Source organism: Melanerpes formicivorus, unplaced genomic scaffold (genome assembly GCF_026170545.1).
Source record: "Melanerpes formicivorus ecotype bairdi unplaced genomic scaffold, bMelFor1.0.p_v2 SCAF_68, whole genome shotgun sequence".
NCBI lineage: Eukaryota > Metazoa > Chordata > Aves > Piciformes > Picidae > Melanerpes > Melanerpes formicivorus.
Genome location: NW_027142420.1, coordinates 1,948,594 through 1,974,143, shown reverse-complemented (window position 1 = coordinate 1,974,143; position 25,550 = coordinate 1,948,594). Strand labels below are relative to the sequence as shown.

The window sequence follows — 25,550 nt, the reverse complement described above, 5'->3', positions numbered from 1 at the left end:
GCTCCCTCACCTGCTTCCCAGCCCCCTCACCTGCTTCCCAGCCCCCTCACCTGCTCCCCAGTCCCCTCACCTGCTTCCCAGCCCCCTCACCTGCTTCCCAGTCCCCTCACCTGCTTCCCAGCTCCCTCACCTGCTTCCCAGCCCCCTCACCTGCTTCCCAGTCCCCTCACCTGCTTCCCAGCCCCCTCACCTGCTCCCCAGTCCCCTCACCTGCTCCCCAGTCCCCTCACCTGCTCCCCAGCCCCCTCACCTGCTTCCCAGCCCCCTCAGCTGCTGCCCAGCCCCCTCACCTGCTTCCCAGCCCCCTCAGCTGCTGCCCAGCCCCCTCAGCTGCTTCCCAGCCCCTCACCTGCTTCCCAGCCCCCTCAGCTGCTTCCCAGCTCCCTCAGCTGCTTCCCAGCCCCCTCACCTGCTTCCCAGCTCCCTCACCTGCTTCCCAGCCCCCTCAGCTGCTTCCCAGCTCCCTCACCTGCTTCCCAGCCCCCTCAGCTGCTGCCCAGCCCCCTCAGCTGCTTCCCAGCCCCCTCACCTGCTTCCCAGCTCCCTCAGCTGCTGCCCAGTCCCCTCACCTGCTTCCCAGCTCCCTCAGCTGCTGCCCAGCTCCCTCACCTGCTTCCCAGCCCCCTCAGCTGCTGCCCAGCCCCCTCACCTGCTTCCCAGCCCCCTCAGCTGCTGCCCAGCCCCCTCACCTGCTTCCCAGCCCCCTCACCTGCTTCCCAGCTCCCTCAGCTGCTGCCCAGTCCCCTCACCTGCTTCCCAGCCCCCTCACCTGCTTCCCAGCCCCCTCAGCTGCTGCCCAGTCCCCTCACCTGCTGCCCAGCCCCCTCACCTGCTTCCCAGCCCCCTCACCTGCTTCCCAGCTCCCTCACCTGCTGCCCAGCCCCCTCAGCTGCTGCCCATGCCCCCAGAGCTCCCACTCTGCTCTTGTCTGCCCTGGAGCCCTGCCAGTGTGTGCCTCTCCCGTGCTGTGCTGCAGTGGCCTTGCTGTGCTCTGCTCCTAGCTCAGGCTGTGGCTGTCCCAGTTGCTCTTTCCCTCTGCTGGGTGCAGTGCAGGGCCTGCAGCTGCCAGCAGGCCTGGGAGGTTCTCCCTGCTCCATGAATGAGCCACATTGAGAATGGTTTTGCAACCCTGTTGTGCTTTTCCTCCTTCACTCCTCCTGCTGCAAGGAGCCTGCATAAATTTAGTGTCACTTAGTCACAGATGAGTAAGACTCTGCTGGTGCCAGGAGAGGGGAAAAAATTCATTGAAAGGCCACTTGTGAAGAAACCTCTTTCATGTCTGCTAAATCCTGCAGGGCTGCAGCCAGCTCTGGAGCCCTCAGCACAGGAAGGACCTGGGCCTGAGGGAGCAGCTCCAGAGGAGGGCCAGGAAAATGCTCAGGGGGGTTGGAGCAGCTCTGCTGTGAGCACAGGCTGAGGGAGCTGGGGGTGTTCAGCCTGGAGAAGAGAAGGCTCCAGGCAGACCTAACAGCAGCCTGCCAGTGCCTGAAGGAGCTACAAGAAGGCTGCAGAGGGACTGCTCCCAGAGGCCTGCAGGGACAGGACCAGGGCCAATGGTTTGAAATGAGAGCAGAGCAGATTGAGATTGGATGTGAGGAACAAGTTCTGCAGCAGGAGGCTGCTGGAACACTGCAGCAGGTTGCCCAGGGAGGTGGCTGAGGCTCCATCCCTGGAGGTATTCAAGGTGAGGCTGGACAGGGCTGTGAGCAACCTGCTCCAGTGGAGGATGTCCCTGCTGAGTGCAGGGGGTTGGACTGGATGGCTTCTGGAAGTCCCTTTCACCCCAACCTGCTCTGTGATAGGGATGAAGAGATGAGAGGCTTCCACCTTCACCTGAACCTGAGCTCTCATTCTTCCACATGATGTAGCTTTGAGAGGTACTGCACAGGGTGATGACCAAGAGCAGCTCCACATCACAGCACATCAGAGGCTGGAAGGGACCTCCAGAGAGCATCCAGCCCAACCCCCTGCCAGAGCAGCATCACCCAGGGCAGGCTGCACAGGAAGGCATCCAGCTGGGGTTGGAAAGGCTGCAGAGAAGGAGACTCCACAACCTCTCTGGGCAGCCTGCTCCAGGCTCTGCCACCCTCACTGGCAAGAAGTTTCTCCTCATGTTGAGCTGAAGTCTTCTCTGTACAAGTTTGTCCCTGTTGTTCCTTGGCTTATTCCTGTGCACCACCACAAAGAGCTTGGCCCCCTCCACTTGCCCCCCAGCCCTCAGCTATTGATAGACATTGATCAGATCCCTCTCAGCCTTCTCTTCTCCAGGCTAAACAGCCCCAGGGCTCTCAGCCTCTCTCCACAGAGCAGATGCTCAGGTCCCCAACACCTCCTCCTGGCTCTACCTTGGACTCTCTCCAGCAGGTCTCTGTCTCTCTGGAACTGGGGAGCCCAGCACTGGACACAGGATTGCAGCTGTGGTCTCAGCAGGGCAGAGCAGAGGAGCAGCAGAACCTCCCCAGCCCTGCTGGCCACACTTCTTGCTGCCCCCCAGGATCCCATTGGCTCTCTTGGGACTTTGCTGTCCCATGCAGGACTTGCTGCCCACCAGCACTCCAAGGCCTTTCTCCACATACATTGGTTTTGTCCCTGGATCAGCCCTTCAGCCAGCAGCACTCCTTGTTTAGGTGCTGCTGTTGTGCCCTTTGGCATTGAAGGCATGGGCTGAGGAATGCCTCCAGAGGAGCTCAGGGAACATTTCCAGCCTGCTTTGTGACCTAGAAGTGGTTAATGCTAACATTTGTCTCCTGCCAAGGAAGTTAAATCCATGGGGCATGTAATTTAGGCACTGGAGTAGGCAGAGGGCTGGGGGCTGCCTCCTGAGCTTAGGAAAACAAACAGAATAACTAAGTAATGATCCCTTGCCAGGGAGCTCTCAGCCACAGTTGTCACAGCAGCCTTGGAGGTGGGCAGGAGGCGCAGCCAAGCAGCCAGAGCCAGCAGCATGCTCCCAGGAGCAGCCCAGCTCAGTCCTCCCTTTCAGAGCCTTGTTTTCATTGCTCACTCCCTCTGCTGGACTCCTGCTCTGTGGTTTCAGGGGGGTTGACATCATTTTTCCTTTCCTCCTTTCAAGCTGCTGCCCTTTTCCTGTCCTTCCATGCCAGCCCTCTGCTGGGTGCACGTAGCCCTCTGCACTTCCTTGGGCTCTGTGGAGTTCTGCTCAGGGAGGTTCCCCTCCCCCTCTGCTCTGCCCTGCTGAGACCTCCCCTGCAATATTGCATCCAGCTCTGGGCTGCCCAGCTCAGGAGGGACAGGGATCTGCTGGAGAGAGGCCAAGGGAGGGCTGCAAGGCTGCTGAAGGGACTGCAGCACTGCCTGGGGAGGAGAGGCTGAGAGCCCTGGGGCTGTTCAGTCTGGAGAGGAGAAGGCTGAGAGGGATCTGATCAATGGCTATCAATAGCTGAGGGCTGGGGGTCAGGAGGGAGGGGACAGGGACAGGCTCTGCTCAGCTGCACCCTGGGATAGGACAAGGAGCAGTGGATGGAAACTGCAGCACAGGAGGTTCCAGCTCAACATGAGGAGGAACTTCTTCCCTGGGAGGCTCCCAGAGCCCTGGAGCAGGCTGCCCAGAGAGGTTGTGGAGTCTCCTTCTCTGGAGCCTTTCCAGCCCCATCTGGATGTGTTCTGTGTGACCTGTGCTGGGTTCTATGCTCCTGCTCTGGCAGGGGGCTTGGACTCAATGATCTTTGAAGGTCCCTTCCAACCCCTGACATCCTCTGGTGCTATGAAAACAGCCAACCAACCAACCACAGACATGGAGGAACAGGAACAGGGCAATACAAACATCAATCAAAGCTAGAAAACAATCATCCCCATTGCTAAGGGAATAGAAGAATAGAATAGAATAGAATAGAATAGAATAGAATAGAATAGAATAGAATAGAATAGAATAGAATAGACCAGACCAGGTTGGAAGAGACCTTCAAGATCATCGTGTCCAACCTGCCATCCAACACTGTCTGATCAACTACCCCATGGCACCAAGCATCCTGTCAAGTCTCCTCCTGAACACCTCCAGTGATGGTGACTCCACCACCTGCTGAAGAGAGTCCAGAGGAGGCCACAAAGATGATCCAGGGTCTGGAGCAGCTCTGCTGTGAGCACAGGCTGAGGGAGCTGGGGCTGTGCAGCCTGCAGAGGAGAAGGCTCCAGGGGCACCTCAGAGCTGCTGCCAGGAGCTGAAGGGATCCTGCAGGAAGGCTGCAGAGGGACTTTCCATCAGGGGGTCTAGAGACAGGCCAAGGGGGAATGGTTTGAAGCTGAGGCAGAGCAGGGTCAGACTGGAGCTGAGGAAGAAGTTCTTCAGCAGGAGGCTGCTGAGACTCTGGCCCAGGCTGCCCAGGGAGGCTGTGGCTGCCTCCTGCCTGGGGGTGCTGAAGGCCAGGCTGGATGAGGCCTTGAGCAGCTGAGTCTAGCTGAGAGGTGTCCCTGGGCATGGAGGGGAGGTTGGGGCAGCTGAGCTCTGAGCTCCCTTCCAGCCTGAGCCATTCTATGCTTGTGTGATCCACAGCAGGGGGCTTGAGTGTTTCTGCTGTCACCTCTCCATCCAAGGGCATCCTGAGGGGAATGAAAGTGAACTCCCAGCTCAGCCAGGAGCTGAGGCTTGGTGCTGTTAGTGTCAAGCTGTTAATTTGGTTTGCTTGATTGTCTGCCATCCACCTCAGACCACAGGACCCAGTGAGCAGCCTTCCTGTTAACTCTCTCAGCAGTTAATTACCTCTGCTGGTTTTTCCCACCCAGTGTCACTGCACACAACCTTTCCCTTCATCCCCCCCCAGTGCTGCAGAAGAAGCAGCAGCATTCACTGCAGAGCCTATTTACCCTCAGAGCCATGAAGTCATCAGCTGCTCTGTAAGAGCTGGGGGAAAGAAGCAAATACAAAATGGTTCTGGGCAAGACACTCTGTCTGCCTCAGCAGGCACTCAGACATCTCTCATGGAGGAAGGTCTCCTCCAGGGCCAGCTGTGGCCCAGGTATTTTTAACCTGCCCTGGCTTACACTGCTTTCAGTCTGGAGCAGCTCCCTGAAGGTGGAGGGTGGAAGCCTGGATGGGTTCCCCACAGTGAGGACAGGCTTTGGCAGCTGGCATGTAACCCTCAAGCTGTTCCTCTTCCCTTTGATGCTGGAGTTGGTCATCTCTTGGTGTTTACCACACTTGGCAGTGAACAGGAAGGACCTCAGCTAACATTTTGGGCTGGAAAATGTGCTTTCTCCTCCTGAAGCCTCCAGCTCAAGGAGTTGCCTTGCTCCACGAGGTGCAGGAAGCTGACAGCCTCACTGCCTCTGCACTGCTCAGCCTCTCCAGCAGCTTATCTTCACAATAACCTGGGAAGGAAGGCTGGCAGAGTCCCCATGCTGTGGGCAGCCAGATGAGTCTCAAGGGGTTGGGTGGGAGAAATTCAGAGCAGGAAGCTTTGTCCTCAAGAGCCTCTGTAGCCACTGACAGACACAGTCATCTGCCTCAGCTAAGTACCACTGAGGTTGGAAGAGACCTCAAAGACCATGGAGTCCAACCTGTCACCACAGACCTCATGACTGGAGTAGGGAGCTGCTCAGCACAGAAAGGCATCAAAGGGCATTCAGTGCCCAAATACTTCCTGTGTGCAGTTACCTGTTGGACAGACAGCAGACAGAGCATCAGGATGCAGCCCCATCAAGCAGGGAGCTGCTGGGCAGATCCTGAGCTCTGCTGTTCAACACCTTCAGCAATGGCATTGATGAGGGGATGGACAGACAGACAGACAGAGTCTGCTCAGCAAGTTTGCTGATGACACCAAGCTGGGAGGCTTGGCTGAGACAGCTGAGGGCTGTGAGGCCATACAGAGACCTGGACAGACTGAGAGCTGGGCAGAGAGGAACCTGCTGAGGTTCAGCAAGGCTGAGAGCAGAGTCCTGCCCCTGGAAGCAATAATAACCTGCAGCAGGACAGGCTGGGAGGGGAGCTGCTGGAGAGCAGCCCTGGGGAGAAGCACCTGGGAGTGCTGGTGGAGAACAAGTTCTGCATGGGACAGCAATGTGCCCTGGGGGCCAAGAAGGCCAAGGGGGTCCTGGGGGGCATTCAGAGGAGTGTGGCCAGCAGAGCCAGGGAGGTTCTCCTCCACCTCTGCAGCCTCCCTTCAGCTACTGGCAGGCAGCTCTAAGGTCCCCCCAGAGTCTTTTCCTCTCCAGGCTGAACACCCCCAGCTCCCTCAGCCTCTCCTCATGGCAGAGCTGCTCCCAGCCCTCTCCAAATGCAGTGGAAGCCTTCTAAGAGCCCTCAGCCATCGTGTTAGCCTTTGGAATCAGATCCTCCACAAGGGAAGCCTCGGCAAAGAATGTGCTGGAAGAGTTGGGCCCTGCCAGCAGGGGCTTGGGTGTGAGGATTTTTCCTGGTGGGGGAAAATGGCCTTGAGGAAACTGCTGGCTGCTATTTGGGAGCACCAGGTTGCTAAGTGACACGATGGGATGCTTGCTGCCTCCTCACTGCCCACCCACAGTGCTGCAAGGAATAGCAGCAGAGGGGGGGAAGGGGGTGAGAGAGAACCAAAAGGCTGAGTTCCTAGTGAAGAATACATGCACACTCACACCCCCCAAAAGAAAGGAGATGGAGGCAAAGCAAAACAAACTTCCTACAAACACATTCTGGGGCCTGGGCTTTTAACTGGGAGAATCCCAGCAGGATTAAGAAGTGGTGTCAAAAGCAGTGCAGAGGTGAACCCCCTCAAAGAGGGAGCCTGAGGCAAACCACACTCCCAGCCTCAGACAGGGAATGGAATGGGATGGGATGGGATGGAATGGAATGGAATGGGATGGGATGGGATGGGATGGGATGGAATGGAATGGAATGGGATGGAATGGAATGGAATGGGATGGAATGGGATGGAATGGAATGGAATGGAATGGAATGGGATGGAATGGGATGGAATAGACCAGACCAGACCAGGTTGGAAGAGGCCTCAGAGCTCATCCAGTCCAACCTAGCACCTAGGGTTTGATTTAGTTTGGTTTGAGTTTGGGTTTGGCTTTGTTTGGTTTGCTTTGTGTTTGATTTGTTTTGGGTTTGGGGTGGGGTTGGGTTGGGTTATGGGTTGGGTTTGGTTATGGTTTGTGTTTGGTTTGGTTTGGTTTGGGTTTGGTTTGGTTTGGTTATAGTTTGGGTTTGGTTTAGTTTGGTTTGGTTATAGTTTGGTTTGGTTTTGGGTTTAGTTTGGTTTGGTTATAGTTTGGGTTTGGTTTGGTTTGGTTATAGTTTGGTTTGGTTTTGGGTTTAGTTTGGTTTGGTTATAGTTTGGGTTTGGTTTGGTTATAGTTTGGTTTTGGTTTAGTTTGGTTTGGTTATAGTTTGGTTTGGTTTTGGGTTTGGTTTGGTTTGGTTATAGTTTGGGTTTGGTTTAGTTTGGTTTGGTTATAGTTTGGTTTGTTTTTGGGTTTGGGGTTTTGATTTTGCTTTTTCACTCCTCCTGACTGTAGTTTTGAGCCCAGCTGAACGAAGTTACCTTCCAAGGGAAAGAAGGGATAAGGAGCAGAGTGCTACTGCAGGAGTGTAACACATGAAGCTCCTCAGAGTGCAGCCCCACCACTGCACTTGTCAGAAGCAGTGTCAGGGTAGATGCTGCAGGCTTCACTGGAGTGATTCACACCATGGGGGCTGAAGAGCACAATGGCCACAGCTCAGCTTTAAAAGAAGGAGAAATGTGAACTTGGAGAACTCCCTGCTTTGTCCTGCCAGGCTGCACATTTGCTGTAGCAAGGGCCAGCCTTGCTGCAGGTCAGCCTGACTCTGGGGTGGATTTTGCTCCCTCAATGTGTTGTGCTGCTCTGAGGCTTCTCATTCATCATGGGATAGTGTCCACAAAAGTATTACCAGTACTTAGGAGCCTCTCCTGCAAGCAAATGCTCACTGAGCACCCAGAGACTAAACCAGCTTCTCACCCTCTCCTTAGGACAGAAGAGAAGAAAGAATCACAGAATGTTAGGGGTTGGAAAGGGAGCTCCAGAGATCACCCAGTCCAACCTCTCTGCCAGAGCAGAATGACCCAGGGCAGGGCACACAGGAACTCATCCAGGTGAGCCTTGGAAGGCTTCAGAGAAGGAGACTCCACAACCTCTCTGGGCAGCCTGCTTTATTAGAATAAACCTTTATTAGAATAAACCAAACCAGGTTGGAAGAGACCTTCAAGATCATCGTGTCCAACCCATCAACCAAAACTGCTCCAAGGCCCTGCCACCCCCACCATACAGCAGTGTCTCCTCCTGTTGAGGTGCAGCCTCCTGGGTTCCAGCTTGTCCCTGGTGTTCCTTGCTCTGTTCCAGCAAACAGAGCCTGGCACCTTCATCCTGACCCCCAGCCCTCAGCCATTGATAGACATTGATCAGATCCCTCTCAGCCTTCTCTCCTCCAGACTAAACAGCCCCAGGGCTCTCAGCCTCTCCTGATAGCAGAGGTGTTCAAGTCCTTCAATCATCCTCACTGCTCTGTGTTGGACTCTCTCCAGCAGGCCTCTGTCTCTCTGGAACTGGGAACATCCCTTGGGCTGATGGGCAGAGTTCCTGCAGCCAGCATAAATCCATTCAGGTTCAGTGAAATGAGTGTGCCCATCCCTCCCCCCTGCCTTGTGTGCAAGCCTGATGTCATCTCGAGTCAGATCAATTTGGACTTGCATTCCAACTCCACAGTGATGTAAAAAAGGAGCTTATAGGAGGATTAAAACCAATTTAATGTTGATTTAAGGTTAAGGGGGCTGCAAGAAAGCTGGGGAGGGACTTTTGAGGGTGTCAGGGAGGGATAGGACTGGGGGGGATGGAGCAAAACTAGAAGTGGGGAGATTGAGATTGGCTGTGAGGAAGAAGTTGTTCCCCATGAGGGTGGTGAGAGCCTGGCACAGGCTGCCCAGGGAGGTGGTGGAAGCCTCCTGCCTGGAGGTGTTTGCAGCCAGGCTGGATGTGGCTGTGAGCAACCTGCTGTGGTGTGAGGTGTCCCTGCCCATGGCAGGGGGTTGGAGCTGGCTGAGCCTTGAGCTCCCTTCCAGCCCTGCCAGCTCTGTGCTTCTATGACTTTTTTAACCAAGCAAACAAGAGTTGCTTAGGGTTTCAAGAGTGCCAAGGGCTGGGAGCTGGGCAGGTTTAACCTGGATTAATTTAACCTGGTGTTGATCTGCTTTAAATGCAATGAAGAGAAGCTCCTTCTATCACCTTCAGCATGCATAAAGTGCTGCCTTGTGCCAGTTGCTTTTAAACTGTGGGCACACAACACAACATTAGCCAGTTGCAAGGCCCAGCTCGAGAGGGTGCTGGCACATCCTCCTTCAATCTATATCCTTACCCTGAAAGGTTGGACTGGATGAGGTCCCTCCCAACCTGGGATTCCCTGAGTTCTATGAGCAGCAGAAACAGGCAAGCTCGTGTTAGAGGAAAGCATTCGTGACGGAGTACATCCAGCTCCTTCTCCGCTCCTGTGATCCCCTCTAGCGGTCAGCAATCATCTGCTCAGCGCTGCTTAGTGCTTCAGATTGCTTCTGCCTCTCCTGCTTCACCAGATCTGGGTTTGTCTCTCTCTGCGGTGTATAAGAAAGACAAAGCAACTCTTCTTCAGCCTGGAGAAGAGAAGGCTCCAGGGAGACTTAACAGCAGCCTGCCAGGACCTGGAGGAGCTACAGGAAGGCTGCAGAGGGACTGTTCCCAAAGGCCGGCAGGGACAGGACCAGGGACAGTGGTTTGAAATGAGAGCAGAGCAGATTGAGATTGGATGTGAGGAACAAGTTCTGCATCCAGTGCATAGCTGTGGGTGCTGGCAGTCTCCTGGGTGGTTACAGAAGGAAGAACCTCAGAGGCTGATCTTGCCTTCCTAAAAGCTTCCTCAGGCTGCTTTGGGCAACTGAGTTACAGGCAGGGGTCTGTGATGCCCAGGTGGTGTGAGCAGGAGCTCTTTCTGTCTTCTGGGGCTGAGAGAGCTGCCTGCTGAAATCACAGAGTCACAGAATGTGAGGGGCTGGAAGGGACCTTGAGAGATCATCCAGTCCACGGGGATGCATCCAGGTGAGTTTGGAAAGGCTCCAGAGAGGGAGACTCCACAACCTCTCTGGGCAGCCTGCTCCAGGGCTCTGGCACCCTCACAGGGCAGAAGTTCCTCCTCATGCTGAGCTGGAACCTCCTGTGCTGCAGTTTCCATCCACTGCCCCTTGTCCTATCCCATGGAGCAACTGAGCAGAGCCTGTCCCTGTCCCCTGCCTCCTGACCCCCAGCCCTCAGCTATTGATAGCCATTGATCAGATCCCTCTCAGCCTTCTCCTCTCCAGACTGAACAGCCCCAGGGCTCTCAGCCTCTCCTCCCCAGGCAGTGCTGCAGTCCCTTCAGCAGCCTTGGAGCCCTCCCTTGGCCTCTCTCCAGCAGATCCCTGTCCCTCCTGAGCTGGGCAGCCCAGAGCTGGATGCAATATTGCAGGTGAGGTCTGAGCAGGGCAGAGCAGAGGGGGAGGAGAACCTCCCTGGCTCTGCTGGCCACACTCCTCTGGATGCCCCCCATCTGCAGGCTGCAGCCGGGCAGAGCCTGTCCCTCCCCTCAGGCACAGGGAGCAGGGAGGTGGCAGGGACAGACATCACCCCCGGGGCAGTGAGCGGCACCGCCGGGAGCTCAGCGCTGCGTCTGATCCCCGCACGGTCACCTCCTGCCCCCGGCAGCGCCCTGCAGCCCCGCGGCGCCGGAGCCGGGGCGGGGGGAGCGGGGGGAGCGGGGGGAGCGGGGGACGGAACGGTGCGGCGGGGCCGGGGGGAGCGGTGCGCGGGGCGGAACGGTGCGGCAGGGCCGGGGGAGCGGGGGGAGCGGTGCGCGGGGCGGAACGGTGCGGCGGGGCCGGGGGGGAGCGGGGGGAGCGGTGCGCGGGGCGGAACGGTGCGGCGGGGCCGGGGGAGCGGGGGGAGCGGTGCGCGGGGCGGAACGGTGCGGCGGGGCAGGGGGAGCAGGGGGGAGCGGTGCGCGGGGCGGAACGGTGCGCCGCGGAGCCGGTTGCGGGGGAGCCGTTGTGGCGGCGCACCGCGGGCGCGCGCGGCGGCGGCGGCATGAAGGAGCTGGCGGCGGGGCCCGGGATGGAGTGCGACATCCTGGACGCGCTGGAGGCGCTGGGGTAAGGCGGGCGGCGCCCCCGGCACGCCCCCGGCCTCGCGCGGCGCGGCTCGGCTCGGCTCGGCGCGGCGCGGCCGGGCGCAGCACGGGGAGCAGGGAGCGCAGCGCAGAGCGCGGAGCCGGGGGGCGGCGGCGGAGGGTCGCGGCGGGCCCGGCGGCCGCGGCTGGGCCTCTTCCCTCCGCGGGCAGCGGGATCATGGCGCCGGCGCTGGGCTGCCCTGCCGGTAGAGAGGGGAAGAGGGAGGAAGGAAAGGCGGCGGGCCGGCGGCCCCGGGCACCAGCGGCGGCGCTCAGGTCCTGATCCGCTGGTGGGAGCCTGGCACAGGCTGCCCGGGGAGGAGGGGAAGCCTCGGCCCTGGAGTGATGTGATGTGCTGTGCTACACAGACTGCTTCAGGACGGCAAGGAGAGCTGGGGGTGTTCAGCCTGCAGAGGAGAAGGCTCCAGGCAGACCTCACAGCAGCCTGCCAGGGCCTGAGGGGCTACAGGAAGGCTGCAGAGGGACTGTTCCCAAAGGCCTGCAGGGACAGGAGCAGGGACAATGGTTTGACATGAGAGCAGAGCAGATTGAGATGGGATGTGAGGATCAACCCCCTGCCATGGGCAGGGACACCTCACACCACAGCAGGTTGCTCACAGCCACATCCAGCCTGGCTGCAAACACCTCCAGGCAGGAGGCTTCCACCACCTCCCTGGGCAACCTGTGCCAGGCTCTCACCACCCTCCTGGGCAACAACTTCTTCCTCACAGCCAATCTCAATCTCCCCATTTCTAGTTTTGCTCCATTCCCCCCAGTCCTATCACTCCCTGACACCTTCAAAAGTCCCTCCCCAGGAGCCTTCTCCTCTCCAGCCTGCACAACCCCAGCTCCCTCAGTCTGTCCTCACAGCAGAGCAGCTCCAGCCCTCTGCTCCTCCTCCTGGCCCTTCTCTGGACACCTTCCAGCACCTCCAGACCCTTCCTGTCCCAGGGGCTCCAGCACTGGCCCCAGAGCTCCAGCTGTGGTCTCAGCAGAGTGGAGCAGAGGGGCAGAATCCCCTCCCTGGGCCTGCTGGCTCTGCTTCTCTTGCTGCAGCCCAGGCTCTGCTTGGCTCTCTGGGCTGCAAGTGCTCACTGCTGGCTCCTGTTGAGCTTCTCCTCCCCCAGGTCTTTTCTCAGGGCTCTCTCCAGCCAGTCCCTGCCCAGCCTGGGTCAGTGCCTGGGGCTGCCCTGAGCCAATAGTGAAATGCTTTCACACAAGCAGAGCTTCCCTTCAGTGTGCTGCCCCTGGCTGACTTCTCTCTCTCTCTGTGGCAGGTACACAGGACCCCTGCTGGAGGAGGAAGCCTTGAGCAAAGCAGCAGAGGATGGGTTGTCATCCCCAGAATTCCTTGAGCTCTGTGTCTGGTTGGGCTCCCAAATTAAGTCTCTTTGTGACATGGAAGAGAGCATCACTCCAGCAGATGGTATGTGGGAGGCAGGCTCTTAGAGCTGCCTGGGCTCTGCTCAGGGGCCCCAGCCTGGTGCTGTGCAGCCAGCAGTGAAGTGGCAGGGGTGAAGTTTGGAAGGGAGCTGCCAGGTGGCCAAGCTCAGGCTGCTGTTTGCAGGGATGTGGCTCTGGGATTCAGGCCTTGCCTTCTGAGGAGTCCTTCAACAGGAAGGATGAAAAACTGGAGGTGTTTGGGGGTTTTAGATCCACATAAACAGAGAAAGTATCTCTGTACCCCCTGGGAGTGGCTGCTGCATCTGACCATCCCTTGAGGGCTCAGCTGCTGGTGCCTGGGCTGCAGCCAGCACTGTGCCTGGGCACACCATTCCCCTGCTGAGGTCTGGAGCCTGGGGGAGATTTTATCTCCTGGATGCTTTCACTGAACAAAATGATTGTAAGAGTAACCTAAGGCACTGGAAGGATGCAGCTGCTGAGCCCTGGGGCTGCTTCAGCAGCAGCTTTGTCACATGGATGTGCTGCTGGGTGGCAGCTGGGCCAGGCCAGCCCCAGGCACACAGCCAGGCTGGCTGCAGAGTGGGATGGGAGCAGCTCTGCAGGAAGAGCCTTGGGGGTGCTGGGTGCTGAGCAGCTCCCCAGGAGCCAGCAGTGCCTCCTGCAGCCCAGAGGCAGCTGTGTGCTGGGCTGCAGCCAGAGCAGTGTGGGCAGCAGGGCAGCAGAGGGGATTCTGCCCCTGGGCTCTGCTCTGCTCAGACCTCACCTCCAATCCTGCCTCCAGCTCTGCTGTCCCCAGCAGGAGAAGGACACAGAGCTGCTGGAGAGAGTCCAGAGGAGGCCACAAAGATGCTCCAAGGGCTGGAGCAGCTCTGCTGTGAGCACAGGCTGAGGGAGCTGGGGCTGTGCAGCCTGCAGAGGAGAAGGCTCCAGGGGGACCTCAGAGCTGCTGCCAGTAGCTGAAGGGATCCTGCAGGAAGGCTGCAGAGGGACTTTCCATCAGGGGGTCTAGAGACAGGCCAAGGGGGAATGGTTTGAAGCTGAGGCAGAGCAGGGTCAGAGTGGAGCTGAGGAAGAAGCTCTTCAGCAGGAGGCTGCTGAGACTCTGGCCCAGGCTGCCCAGGGAGGCTGTGGCTGCCTCCTGCCTGGGGGTGCTGAAGGCCAGGCTGGATGAGGCCTTGAGCAGCTGAGTGTAGCTGAGAGGTGTCCCTGGGCACGGAGGGGAGGTTGGAGCTGAGCTCTGAGCTCCCTTCCAGCCTGGGCCAGGCTGTGCTAAGCAGTGAAGCTTCTGGTGATGTCCCTTTGCATTCCAGGAGTGCTGTAGCTCAGCTTCCCCTTCACAGCATGGGCACAGTGCTCTGTGGCTATTAACCTCTTGTCTGCTTGTAGCTGGGACTGTTGTGAGCAGAATGAAGGTCACTGTGGGGGCTGCTTGGTGTGGGCTGGTGGAGCCTGCAGTTCAAGTGTGCAAGCTGAGACAGTGAGGCTGCAGCTTGGTCTCCCTGCCAGCAGCCTCTGGCTCTGCATTTCTGTGCTCCCACAGGTGGCAAGGACATAGAGAGCTTCCAGCTGGAGGTCAGCAGCTTCCTGAGGGAAATGGCCTGCCCCTACTCATCCCTGACCTCTGGAGACATCAAGGACAGATTGAGAGAGAAAGGAGATTGCCTTAAACTCCTCTGTAAGTTGGGGTCTGCCTGCAGGGCTGCCAGGATCACTGTGTGCCTGAAGCAGTTCCCTGTGGCCATCCTGTGTGCAGCAGGGCAGCCTGGCTGGGCAGCCACCAGCTCCCTTGGGCAGAAGTGGGAAGCAGGAAACTCTTGGAGCAGAAACTGAAATGTCTTTGTGAGGGGCAGCAGCCCTGAGGGAGGGGCCTGGAGCACAGCCTGGGGGAGCTGGGGAGGGTTAGCTGGAGAGGAGGAGGCTCAGGGGAGAGCTTCTTGCCATCTACAGCTGCCTGAAGGGAGGCTGTAGCCAGCTGGGGGTTGGTCTCTTCTCCCAGGCACCCAGCACCAGAACAAGAGGACACAGTCTCAAGCTGTGCCAGGGGAGGTTCAGGATGGAGGTGAGGAAGAAATTCCTCCCAGCAAGAGAGATTGGCCATTGGGATGTGCTGCCCAGGGAGGTGGTGGAGTCCCCATCCCTGGAGGTGTTTAGGAAGAGCCTGGCTGAGGCCCTGGGTGCCATGGTTGAGCTGATCAGATGGTGCTGGGTGCTGGGTTGGCCTGGATGAGCTCTGAGGTCTTCTCCAGCCTGGTTAATTCTGTGTGCTGCAAGTGTGGCTCAACCTGCTGAGGCCTTCTGATGCTTTCTGTGCTCCAGCTGCAGCTCAGCTGAAACTGAGACCTGTCTGCTAGCAGCAGAGCCTCTGCTGTCTGTGAGCTGGGTGGGCACAGAGGGGCAGCCTGCCAGGGGCAGAGGGCAGAGGAGACCAGCAGAGGGCTGGGGAGGGCTGCTGTGCCAGGGCTGCTAGTGACAGGATCAGAGGGAATGAGTTGAAGCTGGAGGAGGGGAGACTTACACTGGGTCTTAGGAAGGAAACCTTGGCAGTGAGGCTGCTGAGACTGGCACAGGCTGCCCAGGGAGGCTGTGGCTGCCTCCTGCCTGGAGCTGTCCAAGGCCAGGTCAGGTGAAGCCTTGAGCAGGTTGGGCTGGTGGGAGGTGTCCCTGCCCATGGCAGGGGTTGGGCCTGGCTGATCTTCAAGGACCCTTCCAGCCCAAAGCATTCTGTGAGTCTGGGATTCCCTCTGTCCCTGAGAGGTTTCTGGGCAGCCTAGGAGAAGGTGCTGGAGGCAGGAAGGGAAGTGTGAGGTTTAGGCTGGGCTTGGACAAAGGAGCAGCAGCAGGAGCCAGAGGGACAGATGAGACTAGCCCAGGGGCTGGGGGCAGAGGTGAGCTGGGCTGCCTCAGTCAGGGAACTGCAAAGAGCCTCCCTCCTGGAATGCCTGGCTGTAACTGGAGTGGTGTGTGTGCCTGGGGCTGGGAGGTGCTTGTGTCTCAGAGTGCCTCTGGGGCACTCCTCTCCCCAGTGTTCCTCAGCACAGAGCTTCAGGCTCTGAAGATCCTGCACAGCAAGGCACTGAAGGGCTCCCACTTGGAAAAGCACAGTGAGATTTCCCAGGAGCTTCAAGCCATCTGTGGTGCTCTGGGCCTGCCAAACCTCTCAGCTTCTGATGTTCCTCTCCTGTTAACCCATGTGGAGCAAAAGGTGAGAGCTGGGATGTGTTCTGCCAGTGAGCTGTAGGCATGAGCTCTGAAAGCATTCAGCTGAAGCTCAGCTGGGCCCAGCCCTGGAGGTGTTTGAGCCCAGGCTGGCTGAGGCTCTGGCCAGGCTGATCTAGTGTGGGTGTCCCTGCCCATGGCAGGGGGTTGGAGCTGGGTGATCCTTGTGGTCCCCTCCAGCCCTGACTGGTTCTGTGATACTCTGAAGTTTGGGGCCTGGCATTCTGAGCTGTAGCAGCCCCATGGGACAAGAGCTGAGCAGCTCCCCAGGAGCCAGCAGTGCCTCCTGCAGCCCTCAGGCAGCTGTGTGCTGGGCTGCAGCCAGAGCAGTGTGGGCAGCAGGGCAGCAGAGGGGATCCTGCCCCTGGGCTCTGCTCAGACCTCACCTCCAATCCTGCCTCCAGCTCTGCTGTCCCCAGCAGCAGAAGGACTCAGAGCTGCTGGAGAGAGTCCAGAGGAGGCCACAAAGATGCTGCCAGGGCTGGAGCAGCTCTGCTGTGAGCACAGGCTGAGGGAGCTGGGGCTGTGCAGCCTGCAGAGGAGGAGAGCTGCCTGCCAGCAGGTGGAGTGATGTGCTGCAGTGGATCAGAGCAGCAGCAGACTGAGCTGAAATGAATCTGACTCTCACTTGTGTTGTTTCTCTGCAGATCAAAGACATCCTCTCCAAAGTCCAGAGTAGCCACCTGGGGAAGTCACTGCTCACAACACCTCTGAGCTCAGAGCAAGTGGTGAGAACTCTCTCCAGGCCTCTTCTTTTTCCCCTTTGGATTGCACTGGAGGGAGCAGAGCAGTGATGCAGCTGCCTGTGGCCATGGTCACTGCACAGCTGCTGTGAGGGAGCTGGGGCTGTGCAGCCTGCAGAGGAGAAGGCTCCAGGGGCACCTCAGAGCTGCTGCCAGGAGCTGAAGGGATCCTGCAGGAAGGCTGCAGAGGGACTTTCCATCAGGGGGTCTAGAGACAGGCCAAGGGGGAATGGTTTGAAGCTGAGGCAGAGCAGGGTCAGAGTGGAGCTGAGGAAGAAGTTCTTCAGCAGGAGGCTGCTGAGACTCTGGCCCAGGCTGCCCAGGGAGGCTGTGGCTGCCTCCTGCCTGGGGGTGCTGAAGGCCAGGCTGGATGAGGCCTTGAGCAGCTGAGTGTAGCTGAGAGGTGTCCCTGGGCATGGAGGGGAGGTTGGGGCAGCTGAACCCTGAGCTCCCTTCAGCCTGAGCCAGTCTGTGACCCCAAACTGAAGTGCTGCACACTTGCAGTGCTGCTCAGAGCCTCCCAGAGCAGCCCTGGGGCTCCCCAGCCTCTCCCTGGCTCCCACAGCGTTTGTGCCCCTGCCGAGGTGCACCCCAGCCTGCACAAGGGGGCAGAGCCCTTAACTGCTGGCTGGGGCTAACTTCAGCCTGACCTCAGTGACCCTGCAGGGGGAGTGCTGGGCCTGTGTTAACTGCCTGCTGTGGTGTGACCCTGCAGGCAAGGCTGGAGAGGATCAACGAGGCCCTGCGCAGCGAGTACGAGTGCCGGCGGAGGATGCTGGTCAAGAGGCTGGATGTGACCGTGCAGTCCTTTGGCTGGTCTGACAGAGCCAAGGTCAGCTGGGCTGGGGCATCCACAGTGGCACAGAACTGAGCTGAGCAGGCTGGAGCAGACCTCAGAGCTCAGCCAGTCCGACCCAGCACCCAGCACCATCTGATCAGCTCAGCCGTGGCACCCAGGGCCTCAGCCAGGCTCTTCCTAAGCAGCCCCAGGGGTGGGGACTCCACCACCTCCCTGGGCAGCACATCCCAGTGGCCAGTCCATGGAGGACAGCCTGTGAGAGCTTGGGCTGTACAGCCTGAAGAGAAGGCCCCAGGCAGGCCTTAGAGTGGCCTTGCAGTGCCTGAAGGGGGCCCACAAGAAAGCTGGGCAGGGCCATGTGCCAGGGGCCTGTAGTGACAGGAGGAGAGGGACTGCAGTGAGGCCTGGGGAGGGCAGGCTGGCACTGCAGATGAGGAGGAAATTCAGGCTGCCCAGGGGAGCTGTGGCTGCCCCCTCCCTGGGGGTGCTCAAGGCCAGGGTGGCTGAGGCCTGGGGCAATCTGGTGTGGGGGAGGGGGGTCCCTGCCTGTGCAGGAGAGCTGGCACTGGGTGGTCCCTGCTGTGAGTGCCTTGGGGAGCAGCTCCATCCAAGGGCAGGGAAGTGGGGACAGCTGGCACTGTGTTGTGTGAGCCCACCTTAGATGTTTGAGACACTGCTGAGAGGGAGGCTGGGTGAGGGCAGCAGCAGCAGCTGAGCTGGGTGAGGGCAGCAGCAGCAGCTGAGCTGGGGGCTGGTGCCTGGCAGCTGAGCTGTGCTGGGTGAGGGCAGCAGCAGCTGAGCTGTGCTGGGTGAGGGCAGCAGCAGCAGCTGAGCTGTGCTGGGTGAGGGCAGCAGCAGCAGCTGAGCTGTGCTGGGTGAGGGCAGCAGCAGCAGCTGAGCTGTGCTGGGTGAGGGCAGCAGCAGCAGCTGAGCTGTGCTGGGTGAGGGGCAGCAGCAGCAGCTGAGCTGTGCTGGGTGAGGGCAGCAGCAGCTGAGCTGTGCTGGGTGAGGGCAGCAGCAGCAGCTGAGCTGTGCTGGGTGAGGGCAGCAGCAGCTGAGCTGTGCTGGGTGAGGGCAGCAGCAGCAGCTGAGCTGTGCTGGGTGAGGGCAGCAGCAGCAGCTGAGCTGTGCTGGGTGAGGGCAGCAGCAGCAGCTGAGCTGTGCTGGGTGAGGGCAGCAGCAGCTGAGCTGTGCTGGGTGAGGGCAGCAGCAGCAGCTGAGCTGTGCTGGGTGAGGGCAGCAGCAGCTGAGCTGTGCTGGGTGAGGGGCAGCAGCAGCTGAGCTGTGCTGGGTGAGGGCAGCAGCAGCAGCTGAGCTGTGCTGGGTGAGGGCAGCAGCAGCAGCTGAGCTGTGCTGGGTGAGGGCAGCAGCAGCTGAGCTGTGCTGGGTGAGGGCAGCAGCAGCAGCTGAGCTGTGCTGGGTGAGGGCAGCAGCAGCTGAGCTGTGCTGGGTGAGGGCAGCAGCAGCAGCTGAGCTGTGCTGGGTGAGGGCAGCAGCAGCAGCTGAGCTGTGCTGGGTGAGGGCAGCAGCAGCAGCAGCTGAGCTGTGCTGGGTGAGGGCAGCAGCAGCTGAGCTGTGCTGGGTGAGGGCAGCAGCAGCTGAGCTGTGCTGGGTGAGGGCAGCAGCAGCTGAGCTGTGCTGGGTGAGGGCAGCAGCAGCAGCTGAGCTGTGCTGGGTGAGGGCAGCTGAGCTGTGCTGGGTGAGGGCAGCAGCAGCTGAGCTGTGCTGGGTGAGGGCAGCAGCAGCTGAGCTGTGCTGGGTGAGGGCAGCAGCAGCAGCAGCTGAGCTGTGCTGGGTGAGGGCAGCAGCAGCTGAGCTGTGCTGGGTGAGGGCAGCAGCAGCAGCAGCTGAGCTGTGCTGGGTGAGGGCAGCAGCAGCAGCTGAGCTGTGCTGGGTGAGGGCAGCAGCAGCAGCTGAGCTGTGCTGGGTGAGGGCAGCAGCAGCAGCAGCTGAGCTGTGCTGGGTGAGGGCAGCAGCTGAGCTGTGCTGGGTGAGGGCAGCAGCAGCAGCTGAGCTGTGCTGGGTGAGGGCAGCAGCAGCAGCTGAGCTGTGCTGGGTGAGGGGCAGCAGCAGCAGCAGCTGAGCTGTGCTGGGTGAGGGCAGCAGCAGCAGCTGAGCTGTGCTGGGTGAGGGCAGCAGCAGCAGCAGCTGAGCTGTGCTGGGTGAGGGCAGCAGCAGCAGCTGAGCTGTGCTGGGTGAGGGCAGCAGCTGAGCTGTGCTGGGTGAGGGCAGCAGCAGCAGCTGAGCTGTGCTGGGTGAGGGCAGCAGCAGCTGAGCTGTGCTGGGTGAGGGCAGCAGCAGCAGCTGAGCTGTGCTGGGTGAGGGCAGCAGCAGCAGCTGAGCTGTGCTGGGTGAGGGCAGCAGCAGCAGCTGAGCTGTGCTGGGTGAGGGCAGCAGCAGCAGCTGAGCTGTGCTGGGTGAGGGCAGCTGAGCTGTGCTGGGTGAGGGCAGCAGCAGCAGCAGCTGAGCTGTGCTGGGTGAGGGCAGCAGCAGCAGCTGAGCTGTGCTGGGTGAGGGCAGCAGCAGCAGCAGCTGAGCTGTGCTGGGTGAGGGCAGCAGCAGCTGAGCTGTGCTGGGTGAGGGCAGCAGCAGCAGCTGAGCTGTGCTGGGTGAGGGCAGCAGCTGAGCTGTGCTGGGTGAGGGCAGCAGCAGCAGCTGAGCTGTGCTGGGTGAGGGCAGCAGCAGCAGCTGAGCTGTGCTGGGTGAGGGCAGCAGCAGCAGCTGAGCTGTGCTGGGTGAGGGCAGCAGCAGCAGCAGCTGAGCTGTGCTGGGTGAGAGCAGCAGCAGCAGCTGAGCTGTGCTGGGTGAGGGCAGCTGAGCTGTGCTGGGTGAGGGCAGCAGCAGCAGCTGAGCTGTGCTGGGTGAGGGCAGCAGCAGCAGCTGAGCTGTGCTGGGTGAGGGCAGCAGCAGCAGCTGAGCTGTGCTGGGTGAGGGCAGCAGCAGCAGCTGAGCTGTGCTGGGTGAGGGCAGCAGCAGCTGAGCTGTGCTGGGTGAGGGCAGCAGCAGCAGCTGAGCTGTGCTGGGTGAGGGCAGCAGCAGCTGAGCTGTGCTGGGTGAGGGCAGCAGCAGCTGAGCTGTGCTGGGTGAGGATAGCAGCAGCTGAGCTGTGCTGGGTGAGGGCAGCAGCAGCTGAGCTGTGCTGGGTGAGGGCAGCAGCAGCAGCTGAGCTGTGCTGGGTGAGGGCAGCAGCAGCTGAGCTGTGCTGGGTGAGGATAGCAGCAGCTGAGCTGTGCTGGGTGAGGGCAGCAGCAGCTGAGCTGTGCTGGGTGAGGGCAGCAGCAGCAGCTGAGCTGTGCTGGGTGAGGGCAGCAGCAGCAGCAGCTGAGCTGTGCTGGGTGAGGGCAGCAGCAGCAGCTGAGCTGTGCTGGGTGAGGGCAGCAGCAGCAGCAGCTGAGCTGTGCTGGGTGAGGGCAGCAGCAGCAGCTGAGCTGTGCTGGGTGAGGGCAGCAGCAGCAGCTGAGCTGTGCTGGGTGAGGGCAGCAGCAGCAGCTGAGCTGTGCTGGGTGAGGGCAGCAGCAGCAGCTGAGCTGTGCTGGGTGAGGGCAGCAGCAGCAGCTGAGCTGTGCTGGGTGAGGGCAGCAGCAGCAGCAGCTGAGCTGTGCTGGGTGAGGGCAGCAGCAGCAGCAGCTGAGCTGTGCTGGGTGAGGGCAGCAGCAGCAGCTGAGCTGTGCTGGGTGAGGGCAGCAGCAGCTGAGCTGTGCTGGGTGAGGGCAGCAGCAGCAGCTGAGCTGTGCTGGGTGAGGGCAGCAGCAGCAGCTGAGCTGTGCTGGGTGAGGGCAGCAGCAGCAGCTGAGCTGTGCTGGGTGAGGGCAGCAGCAGCTGAGCTGTGCTGGGTGAGGGCAGCAGCAGCAGCTGAGCTGTGCTGGGTGAGGGCAGCTGAGCTGTGCTGGGTGAGGGCAGCAGCAGCAGCTGAGCTGTGCTGGGTGAGGGCAGCAGCAGCAGCTGAGCTGGGGGCTGGTGCCTGGCAGCTGAGCTGTGCTGGGTGAGGGCAGCAGCAGCTGAGCTGTGCTGGGTGAGGGCAGCAGCAGCAGCTGAGCTGTGCTGGGTGAGGGCAGCAGCAGCTGAGCTGTGCTGGGTGAGGGCAGCAGCAGCTGAGCTGTGCTGGGTGAGGGCAGCAGCAGCAGCTGAGCTGTGCTGGGTGAGGGCAGCAGCAGCAGCTGAGCTGTGCTGGGTGAGGATAGCAGCAGCTGAGCTGTGCTGGGTGAGGGCAGCCGCAGCTGAGCTGTGCTGGGTGAGGGCAGCAGCAGCAGCTGAGCTGTGCTGGGTGAGGGCAGCAGCAGCTGAGCTGTGCTGGGTGAGGGCAGCAGCAGCAGCTGAGCTGTGCTGGGTGAGGGCAGCAGCAGCAGCTGAGCTGTGCTGGGTGAGGGCAGCAGCAGCAGCAGCTGAGCTGTGCTGGGTGAGGGCAGCAGCAGCAGCTGAGCTGTGCTGGGTGAGGGCAGCAGCAGCAGCTGAGCTGTGCTGGGTGAGGGCAGCAGCAGCAGCAGCTGAGCTGTGCTGGGTGAGGGCAGCAGCAGCAGCTGAGCTGTGCTGGGTGAGGGCAGCAGCAGCTGAGCTGTGCTGGGTGAGGGCAGCAGCAGCTGAGCTGTGCTGGGTGAGGGCAGCAGCAGCAGCTGAGCTGTGCTGGGTGAGGGCAGCAGCAGCTGAGCTGTGCTGGGTCTCCCCCTGCAGGTCAGAACAGATGACATAGCCAGGATCTACCAGCCCAGGCGCCATGCCCTCTCCCCAAGGTCCTCTGTCACCCTGGCACACCTGCTGGCTGCCAGGGAGGACCTCTCCAAGATCATCAGAACCAGCAGTGGCTCAACGAGGGAGCACACAGCCTGTGCCATCAACAAGGTATGCTGCAGCTTCCTGGGGTGAGTGCACCCCTGCAGTCACAACAGAGGCCTGGCAGGGGCTGAAGGGAGCTCCAGAGAGCAGCCAGCCCAACCCCTGCCAGAGCAGCAGCACCCAGGGCAGGCTGCACAGGAAGGCATCCAGGTGGGGTTGGAAAGGCTCCAGAGAAGGAGACTCCACAACCTCTCTGGGCAGCCTGCTCCAGGCTCTGCCACCCTCACCACACAGCAGTGTCTCCTCTGCAGCCTCCTGGCTTCCAGCTTGTCCCTGCTGTTCCTTGGGCTGTCACTGGGCACCAGCAAACAGAGCCTGGCACCTTCATCCTGACCCCCACCATTGATAGCCACTGATCAGATCCCCTCTCAGCCTTCTCTTGTGGCCTTCCAGTGTCTGCAGAGGGCTGCAAGAAAGCTGGGGAGGGACTTCTGAGGGTGCCAGGGAGGGATAGGACTGGGGGGGATGGAGCAGAACTAGAAGTGGGGAGATTGAGACTGGATGCTAGGAAGAAGTTCTTCATCCTCATGGCTCTCTGTTGGACCTCATGGGGAAGAACAACTCTGCTAGGAAGAGAGACTGAGAGCCCTGGGGGTGTTTAGCCTGGAGAATGACAGAACCACAGAGCTGGCAGGGCTGGAAGGGACCTCAAGGCTCAGCCAGCTCCAACCCCCTGCCATGGGCAGGGACACCTCACACCACAGCAGGTTGCTCACAGCCACATCCAGCCTGGCTGCAAACACCTCCAGGCAGGAGGCTTCCACCACCTCCCTGGGCAGCCTGTGCCAGGCTCTCACCACCCTCATGGGGAGCAACTTCTTCCTGACAGCCAATCTCAATCTCCCCACTTGTACTTTTGCTCCATCCCCCCCAGTCCTATCCCTCCCTGACACCCTCAAAAGTTCCTCCCCAGCTTTCTTGCAGCCCCCTGCAGATCCTGGAAGGCCACAATGAGGTCTCCTCAGAGCCTTCTCTTCTCCAGACTGAACAGCCCCAACTCCCTCAGTCTGTCCTCACAGCAGAGCAGCTCCAGCCCTCTGCTCCTCCTCCTGGCCCTTCTCTGGACACCTTCCAGCACCTCCAGACCCTTCCTGTCCCTAGGGGCTCCAGCACTGGCCCCAGAGCTCCAGCTGTGGTCTCAGCAGAGTGGAGCAGAGGGGCAGAATCCCCTCCCTGGCCCTGCTGGCTCTGCTTCTCTCCCTGCAGCCCAGGCTGTGATTTGCCTTCTGGGCTGCAGTGAGACCCCTCTGAGGTCTGCTGTGTTGTGGCAGCTTACAGGGACAGGAAGGAGCTTCTGTTCCACCCCAGGGCCCCCCCCTTGCTGTGCAGAGCAGGCAGCATGTCTGTGGATGGGGGGAGAGCCCCCTGCCCCTCCCCTTGCTGTGAAGCTGAACATCTCCTCCTCCATGCAGGTGCTGATGGGCAGAGTGCCTGACCGTGGGGGCAGGCCCACAGAGATTGAACCCCCCCCTCCTGAAATGCCTCCCTGGCAGAAGAGACAAGAAGGTGGTGGAAGAGGTGGCTGGGGAGGGGGTGGAGGAAGGGGCAGCTGGGGAGGTGGAGGGGGGAGAGGAGGAGGAGGTGGGGGTGGGTTTGGAGGTGGAGGAGGGTTTGGAGGTGGGGGTGGGTTTGGAGGTGGGGGCTTCAGAGGAGGTGGAAGAGGTGGGGGGAACTTCCAAGGGGGCAGGGGGGATTATGGGGGCAGGGGGGGAGGGTATGGGGGCAGAGGAGGCTATGGTGATCCATATGGGGGAAGGGGAGGGGGAGGAGGAGGCTACAGGAGATACTAACCCACTGTAGATACCAGCAGAGCAAGTGGCAGAGTCAGTGGTGGTGTTGGCTGGGTCAGGAGGTTAGGTCCTGCTCACCTGGCTTTAGATCCTTGCAGTAGACCAAATGCTGTCCCTGACCCCCTCAGCCCAACTTTTCTACTCAGATGTGCAGCCCCTGGGTGGTTTCTCTTCCTCCTGCTCCTGTCTGGGGGGTTTGATGTGCAGTTTTATTTAAGAGGCCCCTCAGAAAAGTGCTCCAATAAAAAGCCCTTTCTCAACCAAGCCCCAGCTCCCAGCTCCTCATTGCTCAGGCCTCCCAGGGCCTGCCTGCTGCAGGCCCTTCCCTCTGCTCCAGCATGCCCTGGCCAGGGGGCAAGGAACCAGGACAGGGCAGGACCAAGAGCTGCCTGGGGAACAATGCTGTGCCATGCTCTGGAATGCTGCTCTCAGGCTTCCCCTCTCCCAGCCCCCCTCTCCCAGCCCCCCTCTCCCAGCTCCCCTGGGGGAGCTGTGAGCAGGCTGTGATGGTCAACCCTTTGAGGCTTTGGGCCAAGTCACTCAGTTAGGTTTTGTTGCTCCTGCAGAGCTTCACCTAAGAAGTGACATGGCTGAGCTAGGCCTCTCCAGGAGCTCACCCCCTCAGGTCAGACTGTGTGCTGTGAACTCAGAGCAGTGGTGAGCTCAGAGCTTGTCCTTCCAGCCAGTGCCCTCCTGGGTGGTGTTTCATCAAGTGTACAAGTCAGGCTGGGCAGGAGCCTCCTGCAGCCACCTCCTCTGGTGACAGCTCAGCTCTGTGCTCCCCCTGAATCAGCCTGGAGACACAAAGGGCAAGTAAGCTCAGCTGCTTCCCTTCCTCTTCTCCCTTGCCTTCCCTCCCTCTCTCTTGGCCCCTTGGCTTCCCCTTCTCTCTCCCTCTTGGCCCCTTGGCTTCCCCTCCTCCCTCTCTCTTGGCCTCTTGGCTCCCCCTCCTCCCTCTCTTGGCCCCTTGGCTCCACAGACTGTTGCTGAGGAGTTGGCTTTGATGCAGTTGTGGCTGCAGGCACAAGTGGAGAAGAGCTAAATGGAGCTGTCAGTTAAAGACAGTTTCTGTTGTGCAGTGTCTTTAGAGCTCTTCCCTTGCTGGGAGGCCACTCCTGAGCAAGAGGTGGAGCAGGGAGCTGCCAGCCAGGTAGGCACTCAGGAGAGTACTGCTCAGGGTCAGGCTCCAGAGAGCTTTGGGAAGGGCCTCTGCTCACCCTGGGGCTCTGTTGGTGGCAGCCTGGAAGCACTTCAGCTGAGTGTGCAGCTGTAGGTTGAGCTGCAGGCTGAACTTGCCAGCTCTGCTCTGGGGCTTCTGTTGCCCAGCTCCAAGCTCTTCCTGCACAGGTTTGCTGTGGGTGTCCACACTTGGTCTGCTGGGAAGCTCTCCTGCCTGCAGGAACAGCTGCACCATGTCCTGCTTCACAGGTGGCTCTGTGCCTGCTGGGAAGCTCTGGGCAGAGCCAATCCTCTCTCCCAGCAGCCTGGGTCAGACTCTCCAACAAAGCCATCAGCAGCCTTTGCAGCTGCAATTTGAATCCAGCTCAGCTCCAGCAGTTTCTCCCCTGATACCTTTCTCTCTGATCAGTGTGATGTGATGGATCCAGCCTTGCCCTTCCTGTGAGCTCCCAGCAGGTGCCTGACAGAGGGCA

At 60.2% G+C, this 25,550-nt stretch overlaps 1 protein-coding gene across 1 annotated transcript; it reads left to right on the top strand.

The window, feature by feature from the left end:
- The first annotated feature begins 10,958 nt into the window (after window positions 1–10,958).
- FAM98B (family with sequence similarity 98 member B) lies at window positions 10,959–24,162 on the top strand. Its single transcript, XM_068162915.1, has 8 exons — window positions 10,959–11,099; window positions 12,394–12,542; window positions 14,061–14,195; window positions 15,544–15,722; window positions 16,384–16,464; window positions 17,195–17,311; window positions 21,947–22,114; window positions 23,521–24,162. Exons 1-8 carry the CDS (start codon window positions 11,035–11,037, stop codon window positions 23,896–23,898), a joined length of 1,272 nt encoding a protein of 423 aa, XP_068019016.1. The 5' UTR covers window positions 10,959–11,034; the 3' UTR covers window positions 23,899–24,162.
- Window positions 24,163–25,550: the final 1,388 nt, after the last annotated feature.

Bases quoted from the DNA above. Each gene is read 5' to 3' on its own strand.
- FAM98B (XM_068162915.1), top strand. From the start codon at position 11,035: ATGAAGGAGCTGGCGGCGGGGCCCGGGATGGAGTGCGACATCCTGGAC. The intron at 12,543-14,060 runs GTATGTGGGAGG...GTGCTCCCACAG, and splicing joins GAGCATCACTCCAGCAGATG to GTGGCAAGGACATAGAGAGC. The intron at 17,312-21,946 runs GTCAGCTGGGCT...CTCCCCCTGCAG, and splicing joins GCTGGTCTGACAGAGCCAAG to GTCAGAACAGATGACATAGC.